Source organism: Buteo buteo, chromosome 6 (genome assembly GCF_964188355.1).
Source record: "Buteo buteo chromosome 6, bButBut1.hap1.1, whole genome shotgun sequence".
Taxonomy (NCBI): domain Eukaryota; kingdom Metazoa; phylum Chordata; class Aves; order Accipitriformes; family Accipitridae; genus Buteo; species Buteo buteo.
The window spans coordinates 3203677-3230148 of record NC_134176.1 but is presented as its reverse complement, the minus strand read 5'-3'; the positions used below and the strand labels follow the sequence as shown (position 1 = coordinate 3230148).

The following is a 26472-nucleotide window of genomic DNA, read 5'->3' as shown; positions in this document are numbered from 1 at the left end:
AAACTTGCACGTATGCAATCTGAATTTACTCTTGAGAAGAGCGGTGTTCAAATCTAAATTAAGTAATTTCTTGTAGTAACTGTTCTCTGAACAATCAGTTATATAAATATCAAACGTAAGGACAAAAGCATTGATTCTTATTTTGCCTGTTTGTTTTCTTAAGATCACTAAAGCCACTACTTAACATATAATTGAAGGCACGTAGGACAGCAAAGAAAGGACTATACATTCAAATAAACTGCACAGTACATGTAGGTAAACAGGCTCAGTTATTTGAGATAAGGTTTAATGAATCCTGACAGGCTACAGTCCCTCTGCTCCTAGGAAAATTATCTTAAATGATACAAGGATTGTGGCTTTACCTTTTATCCAAAAGCTACTACCTCTTCAAACATTGTGTCTTTTAGCACAATGGTAGGTCACCCAAACTTTGAGATAAATTTTAGTAAAAAGTGGAATTCCTAAGTACAAAACAGATGTAGGTTTATTATTCCAAAAATCTGCTCATGTTACAAAAATATAGATTTGATACTGATTTCATTTTAGCTGCACAGTTAAGTATGCTTGAGATGAGAATCTGAACAGTAAAGAACCTGAACATAAGGGGTTACCTGTAGTGGTAACCCCTTATCTTAGCTTAGGCACTTAGGTGTACAGTTGTCTCAGGAGGATCCAGCAGACAAGACTTAAGGACCTCCAGAGGGCATCAGCCCGTCTAGTATCTTGATACTAAGCAAAGTGGCAACTTCTGTTGTAAAGTACCTAAAGTTAGACACAACGAATCTAGGCCACCGCATACTCAGTATGCCCTCATTTTGGAAAGATGATGGAAAAAGCAGGTGCAAACACCTGTAAGCTCTCTTGCAGGGTCAGAATCTTAGTTGGAGACTGTCCAGAGCACGTAAGAAAGGAATGTTCAATCCAGGAAGACTATATCTCGAAGAACCAGTTACTTTCCCCCCCGCCCTCCACTTTGCTAAAGTGAGGTAAGTGCAACATACACAGATGAGAACTCAATCTACATTAGACAGTCATCTGTATTTCCTTTATAATCAATGAAGGGAAGCAGGTCCTTGAAAAGCACAACTCGTGATTAATTTTAGATGTCTACCTTAGCACCAGTTGTCTCATGCCCAAGAAGTGCCTATTTCTCTTAACCGAGCACAGAGGAAGCCTAGGGTGAGTAATACAGGCATCTGCAGTTCAGTTTAAGGAATTTCACTACTGGTGACTGCTAAGCACTTTTCCATCTGGAAGCAAAGACTGAAGAATCATAGCTAATTAAACAGTGATTGCAAAACTGTCCTACTAAATTTGGCACTGAAGTTGAAGCCAAGTCACAATGTTTAAGTGCCTGCTTTGCACAACTCTTGTATAAGATGCTTCTAAACTTGGCAAAGGGGCAGACTGTGCTGAGATCCAACAGGCTCTGATGTTTAGAAAAATATCTACCAGATACTGATGGGTGATAACGTTTCAGTCTTTCATGCTACTGATACAAAAAATTATCACAGTAACAGAAGTAACATTAACATTGGACGTTCTGAATAACAAGTCAGTGGAGCTCAGGGAAGGCAAGGTAACTTCTGGATAGTGGCAACTAAAATAGATATTGCAATCTCATGCTGGAAGATATTTCTGGATTAGTAGGTTAATACACAGTTCCTTGAGAAACCTGCATAGAGCTGCATAAGAAAAAACTCCTTGCTGGGAGATCTGTACTTTACAGAAGAACTTCAAACACCTGCAGTCAACTTGTCTTGGTCAGCGGCATTCAGACAGCCACACTTTTTAATTTGTATTAAATCCTTGAATCTCAGTTGGCGATAATTCAAATGGCAATCAAAGACAATCTCTCCGCAGATGCAGAATGGCTGAGATAATTCTATCATCAAGATCAGAAAGGTTGTATCCTGCCCAATTTTTAATTCATCATCGGATCAGAAATTTCAGTAGAAAGGAATGTGAAGCTATAGCATAAGAAAGGTTCCTTGCAAGAAACACCTAGAGGAGAAAATACTCACACTTACAGCAAACCAGTCTGAAGGAATTTCCCCACCTGTAAAATACTGGAATGACACTAGGGCTTTTTAGAGTCAGTTTTCAGCTGCAAATGGATTGTCTGATTAGAACTATTCAAAATTATTGCTGGTACTTGAAGGATATAGAGTAATTTTCTTTACTTCACACTCTTGATATGTACCTTTATTGGTCTCAGCAAGCATTTTGTTGCTATATAAATTTCAGACAAAAAAAAAAAAAAGAGGAGAGAAAAAACCCCAAACGGCCTGTTTATCTACTCTTATTTTACAATGTTTATGTGTGGAATCATGGGACTTTTGGGACCAAGTTCTTTATATTGGAGATGATTCCTACAAATGCCCAATTTCTAATACAGCCACCACTATTGATTTTACGAAAGGAATTGTGTAGCCAGAAATAATTTTCCAAACAATTTGTGCAAAGACAGACTATAAACTGGAGTCAAAATGTAAATACTGATTTCGATAGTCCTGAAAGATACACTGATTTTTGCTCCTTTTGTAATTAGGAGACGAAATCACGCTAAGAGGTATTGTATGTTCGTGCATGCTGACAGGTGGCCTGGTAGTATGAGATGATTTTACCACAGTAGCTAATTAATAGCCACAAATAAATTATTTGGGGAAAACATCATCTAGCCCTAGGAAAGTACCCTTCCCCTCCCCGCAGTGTGCAGCTGACAATGGCTAATCTAAATTCTGCCATCTGTGATAGTCTGAATTATATTTCTCAGGTTTCCCTAAAATCAGTCACTTTAGTAAGGAAAGAACAGTGCTCAGGCCTGTGACGCTTCCTGTAAGACCAGGCTTTGATCAGTTACCCCTCTAGCTCTGAATCAATATGAACGCTTTACCTCCTGTCAGGTGCCACCACAGCAGCAGACACTCTGCACAGACTCTTTTTTTCCTATTCTCTTAAATCTCTCTTTTTAGTCTCTCAAAGACTCCTTGCAGACGTACTATAGAATGGCTGCATAGTAGGCACCTAAATTTATAATGATGAGAGTCTATATTAAATCATGGGTAAGTCTTGTGAGCTATTCTTGGATCACAATATAGAAATAATCGAGTATTGGAACAATCTTCAGGTTTTAGGAATGGCTGCATTTCATATTACCATCCTTAGTCTAAGGATATGTGTGTGTATGTATGTAAAATCAGTCTGTTGTATTCAGGTCAAAACCAGAAAACTTTTTAAAAACTTCGATATTAGCTTTCAAATGCCAAACAAAGGGAACGCTGGCTGGTGAGGACTTAGAACTCTGACACTGACATCCCTCCTTCAGGGCCTGAAATTCCTCTCATTAACTTGTCACTCAACTGTCACAGGTTTCCTTTTTTAAAGCAATAAAAAGAAAGCCAAACAGCAACTGCTCATGCAACAACAACAATAATCTGAATAATCAATCCACTCAGAGGTAAAGTTCACAGTCTAAGAGGGTCAATGCTATCATTTAGGTAGAACATTGTTAATTTTAAAAGAACTAGCAAAGAAAAAGGGCAATTAAACTGATTAGTTAATCGTAAGTGCTAATTAAAGAAGTCTGTTTGTCCTGCTGCCATCAGCAGCAAGAAGGAATGTTTGGAGGATTGTGTCTACTCCCTTGCTTTGCTCTCAGCTCAGAGGGCAGAGGAACACACTTGGTGCAGGATCAGATCAGCTGTCACAGGTGATTAAAGGTGCCCATCATAGGTGCATGAACCACATAAAGCCCTGGAGCAGGATCAGTACTGACACATATTCAGGAAAGGTGTATTTCATGGTCTTTTATTAAATTACTATTAGGTTACCTTGAGAATAGGAACAGAACAGTGATTATCACTCATCAGTTACTGTTTATCTCCTGGTTTGTCTATCAGCTAACAGTATATCCACAAATTCTACCCATGTAGTAGGCACTATCATAAATGCTATATGCAAGCAAACAAATCTTAGGAAGTATACTAATACTTCATTTAGTTTAAAATTGAAATATTTAAGTCATGCTTTTACTTGATTTTTTAAAAAATGGTTAAGATGCTTATCTTGGAGAGGGGAAGATCTTTCCCCAATCTGTACCATAATGAGCCAAATAGAGAGAGTAAAAACAGTATTCAAAAAGACATCAAAACTAAAATTCCATATGGATAAACGTACCCATCTTGAAAATTAGGATGTTAAATCATTGCATGCTGTGCTTAAAATAGCATCATCAATGCTTTGGTGCAGAAAAGAAAAAGCTTAGTAACCACTATCAAATTAAATTAAATTGAAATCACAATATAACAGCTGTTAAAATAGTCCCCAAACTCCCATTCTCCTCTTGGAAAAGCTACAAAATTAGCACTAGAACTACTTAACAATATGTTTCAATCTGCTACATTCAATTTAGTGTTACAGAGAGAAACCTACCTTCCAGACCAAGTCCAAGTGTCTAAATTCAGGCAGTGTAAATCGTTCATTCTAGTTTGCTAAAACAAATAAATAAAATCCCAGTTGTGTTATATTAAGCAAACAATTAAAAAAGTATTTCAGTGAGGCCTTCCCAGGACAGAATATTCCAAGTAACAATATTTTGAAGAAAACCGTACCCATGTGTCTTAAAACAACTCTATATTATGTGGCAGATGAAAAGTATTTATCCTCAAAAAAAACCATGCAACTCTCAGAAAACTACCTGTCAGGCATATTTACAGTAATGCAACGGCAGTATGGGGCCAATTTTAGCTTTTAATAGTGGTTTAATAATGAAGAACTACGTGATATTCAGTTCCTGCAAATGTATTCCATTTTCATCCAGAGAATTCATGGTAGGTAATTGCAGAAGGTATAATATTCTACATATAGCTTCCTCTCATCATTTTTCTTTGCATTCTGATCAGAACTATGCATCTTCCTGCCTGGTCACTTATTCCTTGAAATATTCTAGTAGCTACTGTACTCAGTAGATGACATCCCACAAAAAGTTCATCACATCTGTGTTTTTCTCTTTTCTGGAAGGCAAGCCCTTTCACAAAGTTACTACTAGCAACAACAAGGTTTTATGACCCTTTAGCATTTGCCATAAAAATAATAAAATGTATCTATAAGAACATTGGGAAATCAATATACTTGCATATCTGCCTGTGTTTTGAGATGAAGACAGTAATTGCCTTAGAAACATAAGGGCGGGGGGGGGGAATATAAGAAGGAATTTCTTTGCTTTAGATTGAAGCAATATTCTCAATGGTTCGCAATACACTTTGACTGATTCCCCTAGGTACTACTGCTACAAAACAGAATCTGAGAAGTAGGGAAATATATCTTGCCTTACCTTACAATTTCTTTTCTCCTAGGGTAGTCCATAGATCTATTAGAATAAGCCTTTCTCCAGCTTGCAGATCCTCTGAGGCAGAAACTAGACTTGTCATTTAAGTCAGAATAGGAGTAGTTTTACCCCTGAGAACTCAGCCAGTTAGTGAGTTTGAGAGACTTCCAAAGCTGTCCATCAGAGCTACGGAAAGTCTCTCAGGGTATTTCAGGAAACAGCAAGGTTTTCAGGAGAGCTATGGCCTCCTCTGATCAAGTATGTGCTAGCCCTTTTCTGTCCTAGGGAAGAGAATGTTAACTAGCATTTTGGAATGCCTTCAGAGAGGCCAATAGGCTAAAGAAAAGCAGAATGTGAGGGCTTTTGGTGCATTGCCTGAGAAACTTTATCCCCGCTAGAGGGTGAATATAATAATAAAGTGTAGTCCAGCTAGTGGAACAGATCTGTCTTCCATGACAAGTCTATTCAGTTTCCTGCTCCTTCAGGTGGCTTTGAAGGAGATGAGGAACAAATTATACAAGCAGAAAGCAAAATGCAATTACTGAGCATCTTCTGCTGTACCTTTACACAGCTAAACACTTGGGGGTACGGTGGGGAAAAATCAACATCCTGGCCTCTAGAACTAAAAATATTTAATCATCTTGGAATAACACATTTCGATACAGAGGACATCTATTAAAGAAAGGGAAGAAAGAAAGTTGCTGTTATGTTGGAAATTAAGGTTTCAAGAAGATCCTGTCCAAGACCTCCTCGCTGACTTTCCTTTCCTAGGCATTAGGCAGAAGATGGAGTAGTTTTCAGTTTCTTGGTCCCTGGGAAATCAATGTATTATAATCTTTACATTCTCATGATTCAACAGATTGACAGATGCATAATTACATCAACCTCATTTTGAATTCACAACACAGCATCAATTGGACATTTATGTCTAAGATTCAGTCCTTTAACATAGCTTTAACAAATGAAAATGCCTTTCTACCCCACCCTTATTTCAGAAACTGTAAAGCACACAGTCAGGTTACAGTATCATCACTTGCTACATGCAGTTTTCTTGCAGTTTCTCATGTATTTCTACATGCTACCTACTATATTTAATCATTTAGCTGATAATACTAAAATGATTCTTAATTGGCTTAAAAGCATCAAGCCTTGTAAGAGGGTTTGCGTTTCCCTTCAAGCTACAAGGACTCCTTAGACATCCCACTTTCTCTACGGCATGTTCATTTATTTGCAGCCCAGTAAACATTAACCAGGATCTGCTTTGTCTCAGGAGTAGCTTTCTAGCATGATGAAAAGCATTAAGGGTTGACATATTTACAGCTCACTGCTCTTACAGTAAACTTTGTGCAGCTCTCCATTGTGAGATTTACAATCAAACAGCTATTACAGCTCAAATCTTTGTAAGAGAAGGACTGCAGGTCAACGTATCTTCTGATCTTCAGTGACAGAAAGGATAACAGGAAATATAAACATGCATACATTAAGGCATCAGATGTGTGAAGAGCTGCTAGAAAGACTTTGTTTTATTACTTCATCATTCTTTACATGAAAATCTTCCACTTAAATCAAACATGAGACTGGCATCAACTTTTGGACTAACTCTCTTTCCTTCCCACTTTCTCCCATTTCTGTTTTTTCAGGGGCTTACCTGGAGGAACAGAGTCCACATAATACTTCTGAGCCTGTTTTCAAATGATTCCTGGTACAATTGATTTTGACCATCATCATCATCTTCTTTTACCAGTTCTAGCTCCAAGTTTGGAAAAAGGTGCCCTTTCCTCCCAGAAAGATGAATAGGAGAAGCCTCATGACACTTCCTGGCCCTTTCTGGTTCCTTGTAGAGCCTTTTCCCTGGGAAGATTTGTATTATGGTGAACTAGAAGGAGAAGGAGGAGCAGAGCAACCCCATATTTGCTCCTTAATTTATGGAGAAAAGCAAGACTTCATCCTTTGGGGAGGAGTTACTCCTGTTGTCAGGAAATGTAGTGGTTTTCCTGATGTCTTTAGCTTTCCTTTCCTGTTTCATGACTTACATTAATTCCTCAAGCCCCACTGAATGTTCCCTAACCTTTGTAAGCTTCCTTCCATTTATTTCTAGGATAGAAAGTGAATCAATAATAATCACCAAGGTGAAGATTACACTTACTGCTCTTCTACAAAATTAAATATAGCTTTCCAAAATTTCACTCTTCTCTGACATTGTTCCCAAGCGGTTTCACTGAAATTTAGCAAATGGTTATTAAGGAAGCTGATGCTACCTGAGGAAGAGAAAAACCTTTTCAGATCAGAGCCTTCTTGTTTTTCTGAATCCTGCAGTCAAACAGTCTAAGAGTTAAATGGAAGCCAGAGGGCATGTCTAATCATGCAACAGCACAATGGAGAAATGACAGGCAAGCTCCAGTTTACTAATAATTTCACTTGCAGAGGCTGCATGGGAATCCTATCTTGAGTTAAAGCAGTTCAGTTGCAAAAGGCACAGTGCAGCAACCCTAACTAGCTTGGACACAACCCTCAATGCCCTTCTGTTTCTGGGGTGAAGACCTCTGCATTTGCTAACAAAAAGCCAGAGGGAGCAAGGCTTTGAAGGCTGAGGAAGTGTTCAGAAATAAATGGTAGGCCAGAAGGTCCCAAGCTGCATGTTTACTTCTTCACATCTAGGTTTCTTTCCCTCTCACTTCTGCAGGCTTGCTAAATGAGAAGCAGCATTCAGTTCAGCTGCAGTTAGCATGAGTTCCATTTATACAGCAGACATGAAAGAGCAAGTCCATAGCAGAGGCACAGGGCTCACTTAGCCTGGCATGGCTAACCCTGACAAACAAGATTCAAGTAAGACTAGATAATTTTTCAATCTCTTCTAATATCCCTTTATTTCCTTAGTTATTTGCAAATCAAGTTTGTCCAAACCTACAGCTCTGGAAGCTACTGCATGCAATTCTCTCTCAGTCAGAGGTGGGGCTTTAGCAACAATTCCAGAGATCGTGAGCCTGTTTGAAAGGCCACGTAATGGAGAATGGTAAGAATAAACAGGATCAATTTTGGTTACTTTCTTTTCTGATTGCTCTGAAAAGGTACTTAGGTAAAAACTTCTCCTGCAGCTGTGGGAGGCAATTCAAACTGAAAAACTGGCTGGACATTGTGTGGCCATTCTGAACCTGCCTTGATCTGTTTGTCTGGTTTCTGTCTGAGCAAGCAGGAGTAAGCCATTTTGTAACAGAACTGTAGACTTTCCCCGAGAAGAACACTGTATTAGAGTACAGCTTTTACAGCATGGAAAACAGGGGATAGGGAACAAAGTGCAATTTTACACTGTTTTATTTGCAAGTACTTGAGAACACAGGGTTTAGGTTATGGCAGCTTTCCAAGATGAAGTTGGCATAGGTTCACTGTAGGGCATTTCCAACCAACAGTTAATTCCTTCTCTTTCATGTAACAAAACTATAGAAACACAGCACTGCAGGCTTTCAAAAGCTTCTTCACTGTTACTTTTCACAGTAGTAGAGATAGAAAGCATCGTCTCATACTCAAGCTGAATAAGATTCAAGGTTCTAAATCAGCTGTAGGTAAAAAGAGCTAAAAACTTAAATTTAAAAAAATATATGGAAGAGTACACAGTAACTTAAATTAGTTTTTTTTACTTGCCTTACAGGATCTGTTTCTCACATTCCTGATAAACTCCCGCTCATACAGAGACCTTTAAAAATATCATCTTCCCTATGCTTTTGCAACAGTTCTAAAAAGAGCTGGTACACTTTCCAGCCCATAAGGAAACTATCATTGCAAAAAATTTACAAACGATAGGGAAGCCTGCATTAGTTTAGACTACCTACTACCATCCTTACTTTCAGACATAGGACAGGAATATGTTTTTTTATTGGATTGCTGCCTCAGGCTTAAATTCCTATATTAGTGCTTTAGCAGAGAAGATCTGAAGAGAAAAATCTCCTCTGACTAGTACTAGAAAAATTAAGTGTGTTGCTGAGAAGTTTTAGTATCTCCTTGCTAACCAGTGGCAGCTTCAAGTTTGTTAGGTACAGATAACCAGGGGGATGATGCCTATGACTTTTTTTTTTAAGTTAAAAAGATCTAGGAAGACTTAAGATTATATAGGAAGAATCTAGCCTTGATTTAAATATGCACTGATTGCATCCTATACAGACAGCTCTTACACCATCTTTGACTATTACCTAAGGGACAACAGATTTAAGATCCTCCCAGTGTATTACATGGTACAGTGCTGGATCAACTATCAAGAAAGCAAATACAAGCCTGACTCTTGTGGTAAAGAGCTTATGTTGGGTCCACAGAATAAAGCTGTTAACAGCAATCTTCATGGTATGCTGCACATACTCTGTATCAAAGGCACAGAGCATGCTAAAGGTAAAGACTGAGTCTGCAAAACTGACATTCAGAGAGCAGAGGAGAGGCTTAACAGGACTGGAATGACCTGTGCTTGCAATAGCCTGTGCTATCAGATAACATGCTGCAGCATCCTGTACCAGCTTGAATGTACAGAGACTAATAGCTTTGTATCCAGACATTATAATCACATGCTGCTCTTCCAGACATCTGTATTTCAGTCACTTATGTGCAAAAAATGACAAAAGTTTAAATTATAAAGCCAACTGAAATCTGTTATTTCCTACCTTTCAGAACCACATATTGCAATTGCAAATTTAAAATACTGTACCCCAACAGCTATTCTGAACTTCACTTTCCCTGAAAGTAAACATCAGGGTATGAGAGATGCGTATGTGAGTAATTGACTGTTCTTACACATTTCCTCTTTCTTTAGTGGGGGGGGAGCACAAGCTAAATTCCCCATTATATTTACTACTTGCTAGCATTTCATTACGTGAAATGGGGAAAAATAAAAAAAAGCCAGCAGGTTTGATGTATAAATCTGCTAAGCTGTAGCAAGCACACAATGCTAGCATCTCATCATTTATTTAAACCTGGTCTATCAGCAGGCTTGCTTTTGCTCCATTCCCAAAGAACCATCTCCTACAGAGGTTACACCCACGTCAACCATTTTTGTTGATTTACAAACATTTGCATTTACCATAGTCATCTGTTTTTTCCCTTTCTGGGACAATTTATGCTTCATCATTAATACTACAGACAGAAAGACAGACTCTTCTTTTTGTAAGGTAGAAGGGGATGAAAAGAAGCATCCTGGATTCAACACCCCTAACATAACAGGTTAGGCCAAAGACATTTTGGATTTTTTTCTACTACAAAGTAGCTTGCTATGAAAAAACTGTCAAGAAAATAATATTACTACCAATAACATGTTTTAATTAAACACTAACCAGCACTCGTCCTCCAAAGATGTAACCTTTATTTCCCAGCACAGCACATGTATGAGCTGCTCGAGGCTGAGGTGGATCTCCACCCTGAAAGAATCAAAATAAGATCCTTCAGAACATCGTCAAAGTGCCAGCCAAGGACAGTGGCAAGTCAGTAACACAGAAACTGCAGAGATAAGGCCAATATGCATCAATATGCTGACAGAACTGCAACTTTAAAAGGAAATAACTTGTAGTCACGTCCAAGACTCCACAGACATTAGAAGATACACGTAATTGCCAAGGACAGCTTTAACCAAGTTCCGTCAATTCCTAATGTTTAATAAATGCCCTCTTGATCTGATTTACCATTGCTTTACTTAAGTGACATTCCATTGATTTATCTTTAATTCCTAAGCTCAAAATTACAGTAACACATCAGTTATTGTTGATATCTCCTGCGTAGCTTTATTTTTCTGAAGTGCAAACCATCAGGAACTGGTACTAAAATGTCAGGAAATCAGATCTTAAAATTTGATGTTACATCCAATAGCCACACGCCAAAAAGTCTTCCCTGTGTAAATCAGAAATAAAGATAGCAAAATTGGCTTGTACTTTTCAATGGTAATTTCATTTTTTGCATTTAATTTTATAGGAATTTCAGAACACCCTATAAAGAGCATAAAATAGCGTCAGACACTCATGATAATATACTACTTCTACTGAGTTCTTATGTAAACTCCCCAGGATTTATGAACCTTTATAGTATACTACCATATCAATAGCAATAAATAGAAATGTGTGCATTACTATTTTACTGGGTAAGCGAGTATACATGCTCCTTTGGGAGACTATTAAAATAATGTATTTGCTGAAGAATATCTGATCTGTTCAGTCTAATGATATAGTATGACTGGGAGATATTTGTTCAAAAGATTTTTCTACACTAACTCTAAAAGGGAATACAGCAACTCCATATACACAATGCTCAAAATAACGAGCATATAACCCTCACATACTAAACATGTATCTTTACTCCACAAAGGAAAACTGAAGGCCTAAACTAGCAATATAGTGAGTTTACTCTCTCTCCCCTTGCCTCCTTTAAGTCTGTGAAAGCCGAATAGGGAATCAAGAGAGACTGGATTGTTCTTTCAGCCCGATATACCATCCTTCACATTGACCTATCAGCTTTATGAAAAGGGGCAGGGGTGGAAGAAATCTCTAGGCAGACCTTAATCTCTCATACGGTCAACTCTCAGTTATCTGTGATAGTTTATCCATGTTGCAGATTAATTATACACAGATACAGTCAACCAAATGGCTTGATATCAAAACAGTTCAGATAAATGGGGTTCACTAACCTCAGTTTGGCAACATTAAAACCATTCATATGTTTCTACCACCCACTCCCCAAAGACCTTCGCTTTGTTCCAGAAAGCCTTCGCTAGGTGTGAGACAGGATAAATACAGAGCTGCCCTGGGTTAATGGCTCTGCTCCAGCCATGAAAATCTTCCAGACCCAAAGCCCTGGCAGGGCCTACAAGGATACCCAAAGTCAGTATAATGACCATAATCCATTTCTGCAGGACCTTAGCTTGCTTTATGAGGAGCCACGGAAACACCTCCACACCCCATTCCTCAGCCCCACTCTGGTATTCCTACCAAATAGTTTTCTGGAGTATTCCAGTGCCTTGTCTTTCCAGTAACAGAGTGCTGACAGTAATTTCATATTCCCAACAGTTGTCTTAAAGCTTGAATATAAAGCTTTATCTCAAAACTATCCCCTAGATACAGAATATCTGTATCTTCTAATGTATCCAGATTTCTAATACGTCTCTGAAGCTTACGATATTTTTTGCATCAGAACCACATTATAGAAAAAACACCAGCCTAATAACATCCTGTGGGAAAAAAATTAATATCATTTCTGAATTTTCCACACTTCAGAGGCATTGAGTGTCCTCCTGTTCAATGTTACAAGCCCAAGCAATACTAAGCATATTCAAATTACTTCTCCCAACATCAATTTCAAGAGCACAATAACTATTCAAAATGCAGTAAAATCACACTTGTGACAAAAGACAAGACTAAAAAACACTTACTCTAATTGCTGGTTGAGACCAAGTTTGTGTGGTTGTATCAAAAACATGAACATCGTTATGCCATCCCCAGAATATCTGTCCTTCCTAAAAAAGAGGTTAAAAAATTAAAAATAAGTTTATACTATTCTAAAATCTTTGTGCTTATTAAAGGATACAAACCCAGAAGTGATCTATAAAAACAGAAAATAAACTAAAATACAGAATTTTATTAAAATAAACATACACCACTATTTTTAATAATGATGCAGCAGCTCAGATCTAGCTGAAGGTCAACAGCATTCAGGAATGTTAGGGCTGATGACACTTTTGAAAACAGGCTTTGGGCTTCAACATCAGTCACTGCAGTAGACAAATTCTACCTTCTAATTTTTAGGGTAACATACCAAGAAATGAATAGAATGTACAAAGGAATGCTTTTCTGTAAGTCAATGTTTAACATTTGATGTAAGGATCTATATTTCCTTGAATGCATACCTATTTCTTAAATTAATTCCTGTCACTAAATGTTCTAATCAGTCTCCTTCTTTCTATTAACTGTAAGAAATCATTATAGGAAACAAGCTAATCTAGGCATCTTAAAGTAATGGCATTTACTCTGAATAACAAATTAAAGAAATTAACTGAAAGCACTTGTCAGGTAAACTTGTGAAGCTATAAGTTCCCTACTGTTACTTTAAGGAAATAAATTCTAAAATTTTCTGGGAGTTTCATATTTAAAATATGTCTTCAGATTTAAAGTACAGCCTTTGTTCCTGCTTTGACAGCATTTTGTTCCATTGCACTCAAAGCCTAGCACTGGGTACTTGGAATACGCTGAACACCCACTGCTCCCAACATGCAGTATCTTCAATTTCAAATCTAAGCAGAAGATTCTAATTTGCATTTCTGCTGATGCCACAAATAAAAGAAAAATCTGACAGATTTTCAAACTTACTTAGTATAAAAGATCACGTTTTGACAATCGGAAAGGACAAATCACTCTGAATTTGCGACAAATCTCTTACCCAAAATGCATCATGGACATCAAAACAATCACTCAGTTCATTATGCTTCCTACAGCCATAGCCACCAAAATATATTAGCCTAAAAGAACAACAACAAAAAATAAGTTGTTAGCTGTTTTGTAAATAACATTCAAATGCATAAGCTGTAACAATGAATTTCAAATTTTGGTTTACCTACCATACTATTAATAATATAAACAACTTAAAATATTTCATATTGCACCTAATTACACAGCAAACCTTACCGAGATGAAGGTAACAGTTACACTCCTCAACAAGCCTGACAGAAATCCACATAAGCAAGGAAGGAAGTTCAAGATACCTCAAAGTCCCTATTGTCTATTCCTCCATCCACAAGCTTATTTATCAGTCACATTTTCAGACATGAGTCTTAAAATGACACAGAACACACAAGACAGTGAAATGCCTATGCTTCTGCTAGAATTCCTACCCTTTTCTATTGAAATTCCTATGCTGCTGCTGCTATATTTGTTAGCCTTCTGCATACATCTTTTCACAACAAACGTTCCCAAGGTTCAGCCCACAGACTGCCTGTGACCCACAAAATCTTCTCTAGCTTATAAAGAATTTTTTTCAACTAAGCACCACTGAACATATTGCATTGCAAGTATTGTTACACACCTCCCAGCCTAATATTCCACCCATGAAATGGCCATCCATAAGAATTGGTTCCTAAAGTTTTGTTTAACTTCAACATTTGAGGATATTTGGTATAGTTGTTAGTGATCTTGGGAGAAGGCAATTTAGGAAATGATGGGATGGTGAAGGTCATTCCAGACTGACATTCCTAGGGAAACAGAGTTACTGAAAGCATTGTGCAATACACCAAGACATCCTGATCTGCAAATTCACATCTTGTGAAATTTTAATGTATACTTCTGAAAAGGTGCATAGTTTGTCCCCAAATACTTCTGTTAAATGAAAAAGGTTACACTCTGCCACCTAAAATAAGTAATTTTCTTAGTATGCAGATTACATGATACTCTGAATAGATTAACTTAGTTTTGAATAATCTTGTTTTAACAGCTAAGGAGAAGTTGTTCAAATATATGTAATTTCATATATCTTGCAGTTAAATTAGATTTACAAAACCAAGATATAGTACTGAGAGCCATTATACAGTTTATGCAAAACCTCTTTAGAGTCCAGAAACAGATAAATCATTTACTTTTTATACTGTTCACTGTATATCATATCCTTACTTGTTTATTATAACTTTTATAACAAACCACTGACGTGTCACTTTCTTGTGACCACATATGCCACAATATCCAGACACTTCCCATAATAAACACAAAATCTGAAGTATTTATTTCTAGCCAAGTATTTTTTCTAAATACACTCAGTAACTTTTACAACACAAATATCTAGACTGACTTGGTTCTTATAAAAAAAAGATAATCACTGCAATGACTTTGCAATTGTCAGCATTTGTATGCTGTTAAAATGCTTGAAAATATACTACATATATTTTATTGCAGGTAATAATTTAATGCTTACATAATGTAAAAAAAAAAAAAGATTTAATTTTTATACTGATTTTTTCGAAGTGTTAAAAATAAAACATAAGTAATAGATGCATAATGATTTTTATCTAAAGTCTCAAAGCATTCCATGAACTCTCACTAAATTTCCCAACCCTCTCCTAAAGTGGGTTTATACTCACCATTAATTCAGCTCACATGTGAGAAAACTCTGGTAGAAAGTTGTTAGGAGAGTTACACAAAATCCCATAGCAAGTCAAGCTAAGAATTAGTTTCATGAATCCCAAACCTGTGTGCTCTTCACTTTATAGTACTTCCTCTCTGCAATTAACACATATTAAATATTCTTAATGTGTTACCTGTCCTTATACACCCAGCAGGAAAGCTTGTCACGTGGTGTAGGAGGTTGACCTTTAAAATTTGTAATTTTTTTCCACCTATAGGTTCCATTTTTTGTTCGCAAATTAACATAATACAGCTTAAAAGAAAAAAATTACAATATTTTCAGTATAAATGATGTCAAAGAATCCAGCACAAATCACCAACAAAAAGAACCACCCACCACCCCCAGAATACACAACTTCCTCTGAAAAAAAAGAGGAACTGACAGTGAAGATTGCAATATGTAGAAATATATAGGAAGAGTCCAATACACCACAAGAACACAGTTATTAGCAGCAAGTTTCCTTGCCATCAGTCAGCCAGACCAGAACAGTAATATCCTGCTCCTTCCAGAGTCCACTGAAGCCTTGCAAAAAAAAATCCTGCAAGACAAACAGCTCTCAGTTCAGTTCTACTGGGAGAACTGTCAGTAGTTCTGCCTAACCTGACTAGGTAACTGCACAAAAAACAACAAGGCCTGTGAACCAAGTAATACACTGAGATCTGATTACAGGCTCCATTTCGGTTATTTTTCTAGTCAGGACTGAACTCTGACTTCATTTACACTAAATGATAAAGCAGCTTATTTCATCTACTTTACCACTCCAGTCTTCCATTACAAGGAAAACTGGTAGCTCTATTTTAACTTTAATTATTACCTGTTTATATAAGAAAGGTAATCACTATCCAAGAGCAAAAAGTGATATTCTGAGATCAATTTCAATTATGACTCCCAACATATTTAAAAAAAAAAAAAAAAAAAAAGGCAATTGGGAAAGCACTAGCAGTTTTCAGAAAGAAATACAGAAAGTTTCACGTAATGGGTGTTATTCTGAAGCTGTGATTCAGTGAAAAATCCCAGAAAAATATGCGGAGTCGAACGTTAAAACAAAAAAATAAAGTTTTTTGCTAGTTTAAAAATATACTTTTTCTACAAGAATAAAGCTTTTCCTTAAATTTCTCCTTAATTCAAATGCAAAATACACCAGACAAAACAGTAAGGTCAGCATTATTATTCATTCAAATACAGTATGTTATGAAAGAAAAGAATACAATACCCGATTACTGTATCCTTTATCATCAAATCCACCAAAAATGTACAGCTTCCCATTAATGCTTGCCCCACAGCTTCCAGACATGGAGGTAGGTAACTCTCCTTCCATTAGGTGCATTGTCCTGCAATTTAGCACATACATTAAGTCTTACAATGCTGCTTACGAATCTGCTAAAATTAACAAACCCAAACCAGATGTATTAATAATTTTTAGGCTTAAAGCTAAAATGCAGTTTTGGCCATAACTAGCACTAGAAACTGTAGCTGACACATGAAGTCAGGCTCCCGTGGTGTAAGAGGACTTTCATGTGAATATTATGCATACGTTTATGAAGCATCCCAATTTTTCTGAAGGTGAAGCCCATATTAAAAGAGCATTAGTAGAGCTGAAACATTAATTATTCAAAACCTGGAAATACTATTAACATTAACTCCAAAAACTCCTGAAATGAGAACATGGTGTTGCTGTTATTTTACAAATGGAAAACTGAGGCAGAAGTAGAAATAAAGCTCAGAAGTACTCACTAATTTTGGTACCCAATATGCCATTCCTAAAACTGCATTTTGCCCTGCATTTAGCACAATAAAAAAAAAATCTTCAATAATGCCAATTTTAGCAATGAGCTCTCTGCTCCTCAGTAGCAGCAGCAGTTTCTAGCCTTTTCCTTGCTAGTCTCACTTACAAACCAGTAACTTCCTGTGATGTAAACTGTAACATCACACAATCTCAATCACTATGCAACTATCTGACAAAACTCAATTTCTGCCGAATTCACGAGGCTGAGCATTAGGCCAAGACTGCACTTAGAATCATTACTCCACATTGAAAACAGCTTTCCTAGGATCTCAAATTTCTACAGAAGACAGGGACCTGCACTGCCCTCTCACATCTACATGCATAGAGGACGTGATTTATTTAGCATTTCCACCTTGTTGCCACACCTTCAGTCTGTAGATTTAGCAGCCAAATCCCAGTCCTTCTGTGCTGGCACTCAACTCCTTGCCCTGGCTTTGCTGCTGACATCTTAATTGCTTTCACCCCACAGTTTCTGATTGAAGCTTCCTTCCCCTGCCATTCCCGTTCATTTTTCTCAGCAATCCACCTGATCCGACTCCCTGCCTTCCAACTGCGTCCTTAACTCAGTCTCCCTCCTCAGTCATGGCCTCCCACCTTCAAAGCCCGATTCCACTTTTTCTTCTCTGCTAAGTCTAATATCACCACACTTGTTGGCCCAGTCAATTCCATTCATCCCCTTCTTCGATGCATGCCCATCTAGACAAGTTGCCTTCATTTTCTATCACTGGCAGCTATACAGAAGAAAAGGATTCTTACACTTTCGAGTTCCGATGCTTGACCTTACCGCAGCCTAAAAGAACTGGAAGCAGCCATTAGAAGGAAAATCTTTTTATGCAGTAAATCACCAGATGTGAATGATGTATATGTAGCCTGTCCCTATTGAAAATGGCACTCACTAACAGCTGCTCAGGGCACTGCTTCCAAATACCTTTGGTCTGGCACCAGCACTGCCACAGGCCAGCCCTCCTTCCCCTTCTCTGCTCTTGGTCTCTCATTCCTGCTTGTTCCTGCGTCATGCTGTGCACTTAGCTGTATGTGTACAACTGTTTCTGCTGTAAACTGAACGAGATCAAGAACGGATCCAGGTTAAAAATAACCCTGAAAAAAGGGAAGTTATATTTAACCCAGATCACTTTCCTGATCCAATTTCCTGAGTGATCATATAAACAGATGTACCAGTACAACCGATACAGGGACATCTGGGGTGAAAAATCAAGAGAGCATATGAGGTTGCTTTAGCCAACCCTTTCACCAAAAGAAACAGACAGCAAACCACAGTCTCAGTGAGGGTACAATCTTGGAAAAAAAAAAAAAAAAAACAACAAAAAAAACCCCACTTGCTAGAACTTCACAGCTAACCATATGCAAACTGTTGTTTCCAAAGTCAGTGAGTTGACCACACAGATGTGGAATTTCATACATACTGTAAGACACCTTCCTGATCTAGCCCTCCTCCCCTTTTCCCTCCAAATTGTTGCTTTGACTATGGGTATGCAAGAAATATATAAACAGGTGGGAGACTAGAAAGACAGCTGGCAGAAAACACATATAAGCCCAAATGGATACTACTTTACCAGACGGAATGCAGTTATTGTAATAGAAACCACTAGAAAACTTTAAAAAGGGGTATTGTTATCTCTCCCCACATAAAATATGTAAACACAATGAATATAAAATGTAAAGATTAAATTGCTAGTGATGTGCAAGATCTGGTTAGTTATATGTTATTTATGCAAATACACTCAGAACACAATTAAGTAATAACAAAAAAATATATATAATTGTAAATAGATCAAGAACCCAAATATCCAGTGTTTAAATATTCCTTTTAACATAGAAGTTAATAAATGGAGAACTAGGCCAAAATAAATGCCCAAATAAAATGCCCCTGTTTTGACAACAGAGCCTTAAGCTGACCATTTTGAACGCTCTTTCGAAAAAAACAATCATACTTAAGGAATTAATGTGTTTACTAGAGTTGATTTGCAAGTGCATATGTCTGTTCTTCAGTCTTTACATTAAACATCTGCTATTTAAACTCCAGGGAACATGACCAGGAATTCATGTAACTGAAGTCTTTTCACCACACCTAACTGCAATCTATGCAAAGATCAACTTTATATATTAATTAAATATAAATTATGCAACTTACCATAACCCACTATCCATTTCATAGATCCAGAGCTCATCATTAGGCAGATAAACTTCATTTTCTTCAATTGACTAAAACCGAAGAAAATTTGCAAATGTTAACTCAATTATGCATTATACACCATACGTTTTAAAATGAAATACCAAATTGTGTTACTTAGCAACATGGAATAATCTTAAGGAGATAATCTACCAGAGCATAAGTCATACCCCAACATTATTGCTCTGATCATTACAATTTTAAACAGGCAGCTCAATAATGCTAATATTTTACATTTTATACTAGGAGTTCAAACAAGATATTTTTCATTTTTTGAAGCTATTAAAAATACTGTGCTAGGCATTTCCTGATGTCATTGAGCTGTGTTGATTGCTAATAGCATCTTTAATCACTCATTTTAAGGTGTGCAGATAATAAAAAAGTAAGTTTGGTGTATCAGAGGTAGAGAGAGAAGTGTTTCAATATTCAAAAAGCAATATGAATATAATACAATAGCCGATTTGTAAAAATAAGAAACTACCACAGGCAAACAATTAATTCATTAGGAAACATACACAACTGCTAACAAGTAGCACAAAAGTACCATAACATGACCATGGATTTAAAAAAACCCAAAATCTTAAGAGAGACTGTCAAAGATGCTTCCCTCCTCTATTAAAATGCTGTTACTAAAGGAAGTATTTTTTCAGTCACTGATGTCATCACTCTGAGCATATTTGCTGTACCGTTAGCCTTCATACCTCTTCAAAGTATTAATGCTGCTCTTTGGGGCTTTTTGCATCTTTAAGGAAAAAAGAGTTCTCCTTCACCTGAAGGATTTTTTTTTCTCATTCCACAACCCCTTTTTAGGTTTTCCAGAAACGGAGACTTTGCCACACTGGGTAGATGGGTAAATAACCCAACAACTAAACAGAAAGTTAGAAAAAAGTACTGATTTTAAAAATAAGGAACTTAATTCCTCAGGCCCACTCATTAAAGGCACAGATTAACCAACTTAATGTTTTGCCAAGAAAGATGTGTAACAACATAAACCAGAATTTGAAGCTCCTGAATTAAAACTCTTTTTATCTTTTGTTTTGGGAGATACTTTTAATTAGGAGGCAATTCTTGGCATAATGGAAAAATATAGAGGAAAGTGTAACTGAAAAGCACCAAAAGAACAGTTACTTGCAGTGACTCAGGGAAGGAACCTGAAAGAACAAAATGCCAAATATAAAAGAGCTTAACCTATGTCATAACATGAAGAGGAAAAACTAATTCCTCTGTGGAAAACAGATCTATGAAGACTCCCAAACAGAGGCCATGTAAGGAAAAAAAATAATCTGGGAAATAATGATGAGGAAGAATAACAACCAGGAGAAGGAAGCCCAAAAGAATGCAACTGCAGCACTCAGGCTGAGTAGTAATTACACCATTAATTATTGTCTTAGCATTAGAAAGAAATGAAAGACTGCGAGGGAATAAGCAACCAGGGTCAGTAAAATAAAAAAAATAGCTCAAAATTGAAAGAATATGAGGAAAAAAAGTTAAATACAAAACTGAAATTTAAGTATTAACGATTTAGTCACTGATATTGATTACTTGCCTTTAAATGATACTTTATTATTAACTTCTCAATTTTAAAGGTGCCAGCCAGGCACGTATGCACTATGTTTGGTAAAGTCCATCCTGCCAGGTACCTTTCATAAGGTAGGTTCTGCTGTTACAAGCAGCTTGCAGTTTTCACAAAGTGCAGAAGTCTACCCAATTTAATCTAGATACGTCAGTGGTCAGAGGCCGAGCATTTGCTACAGAACCAGCTCTGAGCAAACACACTGATGCCAAAAATAAGTTAGCTGGGCAATAGTCCACCATCAACATGTAAAATGATTTTACCTGTGTAAACTGCTGCTTAAAGAGTAACAATGATTTTCATAATATTCTCCACAAATAAATATGTAAAACTACTAAAAGTTTTTGCAACGTTTATCTGCTAAACTTAACACACATTGGCTGTTTTGACTGTGCCATGAACCCAGGATCCTTTATCAGAAAACCTTTGAAAACACCGCGCTAGCCAGTCCAACCTTAGTTTCTAAAGACCAAAGCATAGGGAACTACTGACTATTTCCAGTGATTTAGGTGTTGCATAGTTATACAGAGTATTACGGAGTTTAAGGCCAGAAAAGGAGACTAAGTCTTCCTGTACATCACAGATGACTCACATTATTTAAATACATGCTTATTCTAAAGGTGGCTAACTCCTTGACACTACAAAATATGTATTCAAATCCTCATGTGACTTACAGTCACAAGAAACACTGCTTACCGAAGACCCCTAAAGGGAAGAAAAGCTATGGGGACAGCTTACAGGCTCCTGAGAGTTCCTCCATTTCATTACAGTTTGGTATTGGGCAAGCCTGACCATGCAATAGGCTAGAGAAGGCATGCCAGGGTAACCCAGACAGTGGAACCCTGCTACCTTGTTTCCTACCACAGCTGAGGGTTTGTATTTCAGTACACAGTATCTGTTTGTATTTTCAGTATTTCAGTAGTCACCAGCAGCACAACCCTTTCCAGGTCAAATGAATCGAGCTCAGGAGCAGAGCAACTCTTCGAATTCCACAAGCTGTGCAGCTTTATCCTATCTTTAAGTCCAATGGTTTTAGTAAAAAAACAACAACAACAACAAAAACCAAACCCAAACCAATATTCTGATTTCCAGAAACTAAGCTATAACATGCTTCAGGAAGAGAAAAAAGACAACTAGCTCCTAGTACCTGAGAGCCCTAGAATTATCCTTCCCTCTCGTAACCTACAATCTATTTTAAAATTTAAATCCAAGAGCCCCCCCACTAGAATTCTTTGCTTGAGTACAGAAGGACAAGCTTTGCACATTTGAAAGTTTACCTTAGCCCGGGGAAAATACAGATAGAATACTGAAAAAGTGAACAGAAACATGTTTTTGACCTGAGCAAAACCAGGAATAACAGCAAGCACAGCTACTTTCACATGTTAGGGCCAACGTGTACAGACACTGTGGATAAAATGAACTGTCTGTATTTAATGTGGTATGATTCATAGTTCTTTTTTGGACTGAATTCATCCAGAGCTAAGAGTCATAAGGATTTACTTATGCCAGAACCAGTACCGATCTTCTGATGGAAAAAAAAGTACACGTGCTTTTAGTCTGCCACCGGCTTGTTTTTGAAGTGACACAACTGCCTTCTAAGGGAGGAAAACGCACAGTACGTAACATACAACTACTAAGAAGTAAAAAAATGCAGGGACTCAGGAACAAGAACACCAATTACACACAGGAAAAACACAGCTACAAATTATAGCCGTCACCCCACTGAGGGAAGGGAGACGAGAGAAGCGCTCCCAGAGCAACCACAAGTTTGCAGGACAGTGGAAACAAACCGGCTCCACCAGCCCTTCCCCAACACGTGCTCCGTGATGGAGGCAGCTGAAAACGGAGCAGCAGGCGGCCACGGGCGCCTGTCAGGGGCACCTATGCTTAGAGAAGGGGACAAACGGCCGAGTACAGAAGCACACGGAGGAAACCCCTTCCCGCCCACACCCTTCTCCTCAGAGCAACCGCCGCCGCCATTTAAAACGCCCGCCTCTGTGGGGCGCGCTGCCCCGACAGCCAATCAGCGTCCGCGCTGAGGTAAACAGCGCTCCGCTCCCGGCCCGCCGAGGGGCTGCACCGGCTGAGGGGGCGGTTGGGGCGACGCTGGGGCAAGGCAGGGCGGCGGGGCAGTCCCCTCCCCTCCCCTCCGCTCCGCTTCCCCCCCCTTCCCCTTCCTCCTCCTCCTCCTCCCGTCACCGGGGCTCCTCAGCCCAGCTCCCCCACCGTGCGGCGGCGCGCCCCCCCTCGGCTTCCCTCCCTCCTTCCCTCCCTCGTCCTCTCCCCCAGCGCCCTCCGGCCGCCTCCTCCCGCCTTACCACGTATCCCCCCCACACATAGAGAAAGTTCCCGTCCACCACGGCGCAGTGGCCGCTCCGCTCCTCGGCCACGCAGAACTGCTCCGCGGGGTCTGCCGCCATCTTAGGAGGAGGAGGAGAAGGAGGAAGCAGCTCGCCTGCCTCAGTGTTCGCGTCCCGCCACCGCCTCCTCCGGGAGAGGCTGCGGCTCTCCGCCGGTCGCTCCCCTCAGGCGGACGGGAAGCGAGGAGGGTCCAAAGTGTGGGGCGTCACCCTACCCTCAGCGCAGGGGCCATGGCGAGCTCCGCTGCAGCGGCCTCCCTTCAGCCCCGCCGCGACCTACTCCGCCGGGGGTTAAGAGGCGGGCGCGGTGCCGTCCGGCGGTGCCCGCTGCCCACGGCTGTCCCGCTGCCCACGACTCCCTCGGCTCTGCAGCCGGCGAAAGCCACGGGCTGCCGGGTGCAGTCAGTGAGGGTGTCACGGAGGAGGCCGTTCGGATGCACTTGGCTAGATTTGTCCTTGCACAGCTGCGGGAACGAGCCCTGCCAGTGTGGGTGCGGACTCCTGCCGTGCCCCAGAACACACAGTGTCTGCCCGTTGAGGCATGCTGAACGATACGGTGTGAGATTTAAGGGCTAATAAACCACTCAGAAGCCTGTGGATAAAGAGCATGTGAGGAGAAAAAAAAGCACTGAGAATAGGATACCTAAACACAAACCCAGTGTGAGAGTGGAAGAAAGAGTGGAGTCTGTAGGCAGAGCTCAACATGGGAGGTGGTTTGAGAGAACCGCAGCAGAACTTGCTGTCTCTCCAAAGGTGAGAAGAGTCATGCTCCAGCCAGAAATAGCAGCTATGAAATGCTAGCTGATATTAATTAAAACAATTGTATAGGAGTTCAAACTGTTGACCCCAGAGAGAAATCCTGTGAATGCTGTCCTCTAACCTGCAGCCTGAGAGAAAACAAAGCAAGAAGCTACCTACTGCGGTGTGGTGGAGTAGCTGAGGAGAATACCCGAGGTGCCGTGCAGGACCTGTGTATTGGGGCCAGTGCTGAGCTAGAGGTAACTAATAGAATAAAACTGCTGGTAGGATCTCAATGGGTCACCTCCTATCATGTCCCAAGCTACGCATTTTTCATTATTTGAGGGATCTCCGCTCCCTGTTATCCCCACCACTGTATAGCCTTTCCTATATGTTGGCCTGCCCTTAAACAGCAGGCTGGGAAAAGCAATAGCCTCTTACACGGCCCTTCCAGCTCTTACACTGTTAGATCAACAACCCAGTGAGTTCCAGCTCAACCGTGGATCCAGCTGGAGTGAATGGAATACAAAATAAAACAGGACAGCTCTTCAGAAAGAGTAGTAGAGTAGAGCTTGTGAGAAATGAGCACTTTAGCATCTTGTAAAAGGACACCGAAAAGTAATGGTGGAGATTTCCTTGTGAAAGTGGGACATACACTTCCTCTGTTGGATCTAGGAGGGAAGACCTTAACTATTCCTGTCAATAACTGCTGATATTAAAATGAAGAAAAGTAATGATGATGCATTGCGATGATGGTTAAAACTCAGGAATAAGCATTTGGAAGAGTTAAGAAAAACATGGGTAACAGGCAAACTTGATTTATAGATCTATAGGTCAGGTAGAGCTACAATGTGATGCCTCAGAAAGCATCTTAGGAACAGTGTAAAGTCAGCAGCCTGTGGTTTTGCCAGTGGAGCAGTGACAGACATGAGAATGAGATATTTGTCGTGCTCAGTGTGACAAAACAATTCCATCGATTCACCTTTGGCATGAGGTAGATGTGCTATCTGATTATAAACCATTAGGCTGTCTCAGCTGGTGCTCTGCTCTCAAGCTGAATGTGCTGAGACTGTAGTTCTGCGATGTCCAACAAAAAAAAGCCATGGCAGACAGTAGAGATGAAGAGCTGGGCATGGCTTCCAGAGCTCAAGACAGATGGCTCAGTGGAGCAGAAGTCTACAGCTCATGGTGGAATACTTTTATATCTCTGGTGGGAGGCTTCAGGCAACTTAACAGAACCCCAAATACAGCAGGATGCTGTAGGAGTATGCTTTATATTCCTGGTTTGGTCATATCTTAAAATTAGTTTCTTTTTAGATGAGGGGGTACATTCCTTCTCCAGGTGCACCTTCCTTCTTGGGGTGAGACATGAGCTGAATGTCAAAACCAGATTTTCTTGAAAGGAGAATAAGCAGTAATCTTAGCAAACAGAAGAACTTACATAAGGACTGGGTTCATAATTTGCACCTAGCTGCATGCCTGAGACAAAAAATGGATCATATTTCTTGCCAAAATAGCTGAGACCTGTCAGATGGTAGCTTTTCGTCTAAAGAGAGTAGATGCAGCTTGCACCCATGAGCTTACTCCCAGATGAGGAGGAGTGATTATAAATTATGCAGTTGAGAATGGACTATAGAAAATAGGCTGACTTTTTTTTATCCATCTTTACATCCCTGCAGTCTTTTGATCAAGGAATTTTCTTTCAGAGTTGCTTTGTGAGCCCTCTGTGGAATAAAGCTGTACTTTGAGAGACGGAGCTCAGAGTGTTTGACTGAAATAGCATGCATTTTTCATCTGGAGAGAAGGCAGCTGCCCCACAAAACTGGAACTGTATGAGACACAATGTATTTATTTATCGTGCTCTATACCCTATGGTGCAACAGACTTCAACTGCTCGGGGCCAAAGGAAAAATTGTGTACAACAGTGGTTTCCTGGTTATGTGTAAAAACAGCCATGGAGGCCATCATGTGCTCATTGGCCAAGATGGAACCAGCTGGAAGGGGTCTCTGTCTGACAGTGCTGGCACATGAGTAGCGATGAACTGAAGAACTAAGAGTTTACCCTATACTAAACTCTCAGGTAACTGAGAGCTGTCCTAGGAAACTTGGCACCCGGGTAGGACAGTTACTGTCAGTGTGTAAGAGCATGAGGGGAAGGGCCAGGGTGCCAGTGCACCCTTCCAGCTGGGAAAGAGTCCTACAAAACGGTAGAGGCAAGGCAGAGTTATGAAAGATATTGCAACCAAGCAACCAACTGCAGAACTACAGCAGGCTGCTAACAGCCCCAATCCAGGGCTGATGAACCTTTGGAGAGACTGATCAACGAGTGAGAAGATAAGAAGAATGGGTTAGAAAGGTCCCATGCCATCT

The 26472-nt window shown here is 39.4% G+C and overlaps 1 protein-coding gene across 1 annotated transcript in view; it reads right to left on the bottom strand.

The window, feature by feature from the left end:
* KLHDC1 (kelch domain containing 1) overlaps window positions 1–23612 on the bottom strand; it is a 30656-nt gene extending 7044 nt beyond the window's left edge. Inside the window, exons 1-8 of the mRNA XM_075029431.1 lie at window positions 23323–23612; window positions 19393–19463; window positions 16668–16785; window positions 15588–15706; window positions 13724–13802; window positions 12720–12803; window positions 10639–10722; window positions 4435–4493 (exon numbers count right to left, since the gene is read on the bottom strand). Of these exons, the coding sequence (XP_074885532.1) occupies window positions 4435–4493; window positions 10639–10722; window positions 12720–12803; window positions 13724–13802; window positions 15588–15706; window positions 16668–16785; window positions 19393–19463; window positions 23323–23424 (716 nt within the window). The 5' untranslated portion in view covers window positions 23425–23612. The remainder of the gene's footprint in view (window positions 1–4434; window positions 4494–10638; window positions 10723–12719; window positions 12804–13723; window positions 13803–15587; window positions 15707–16667; window positions 16786–19392; window positions 19464–23322) is intronic.
* Window positions 23613–26472: the final 2860 nt, after the last annotated feature.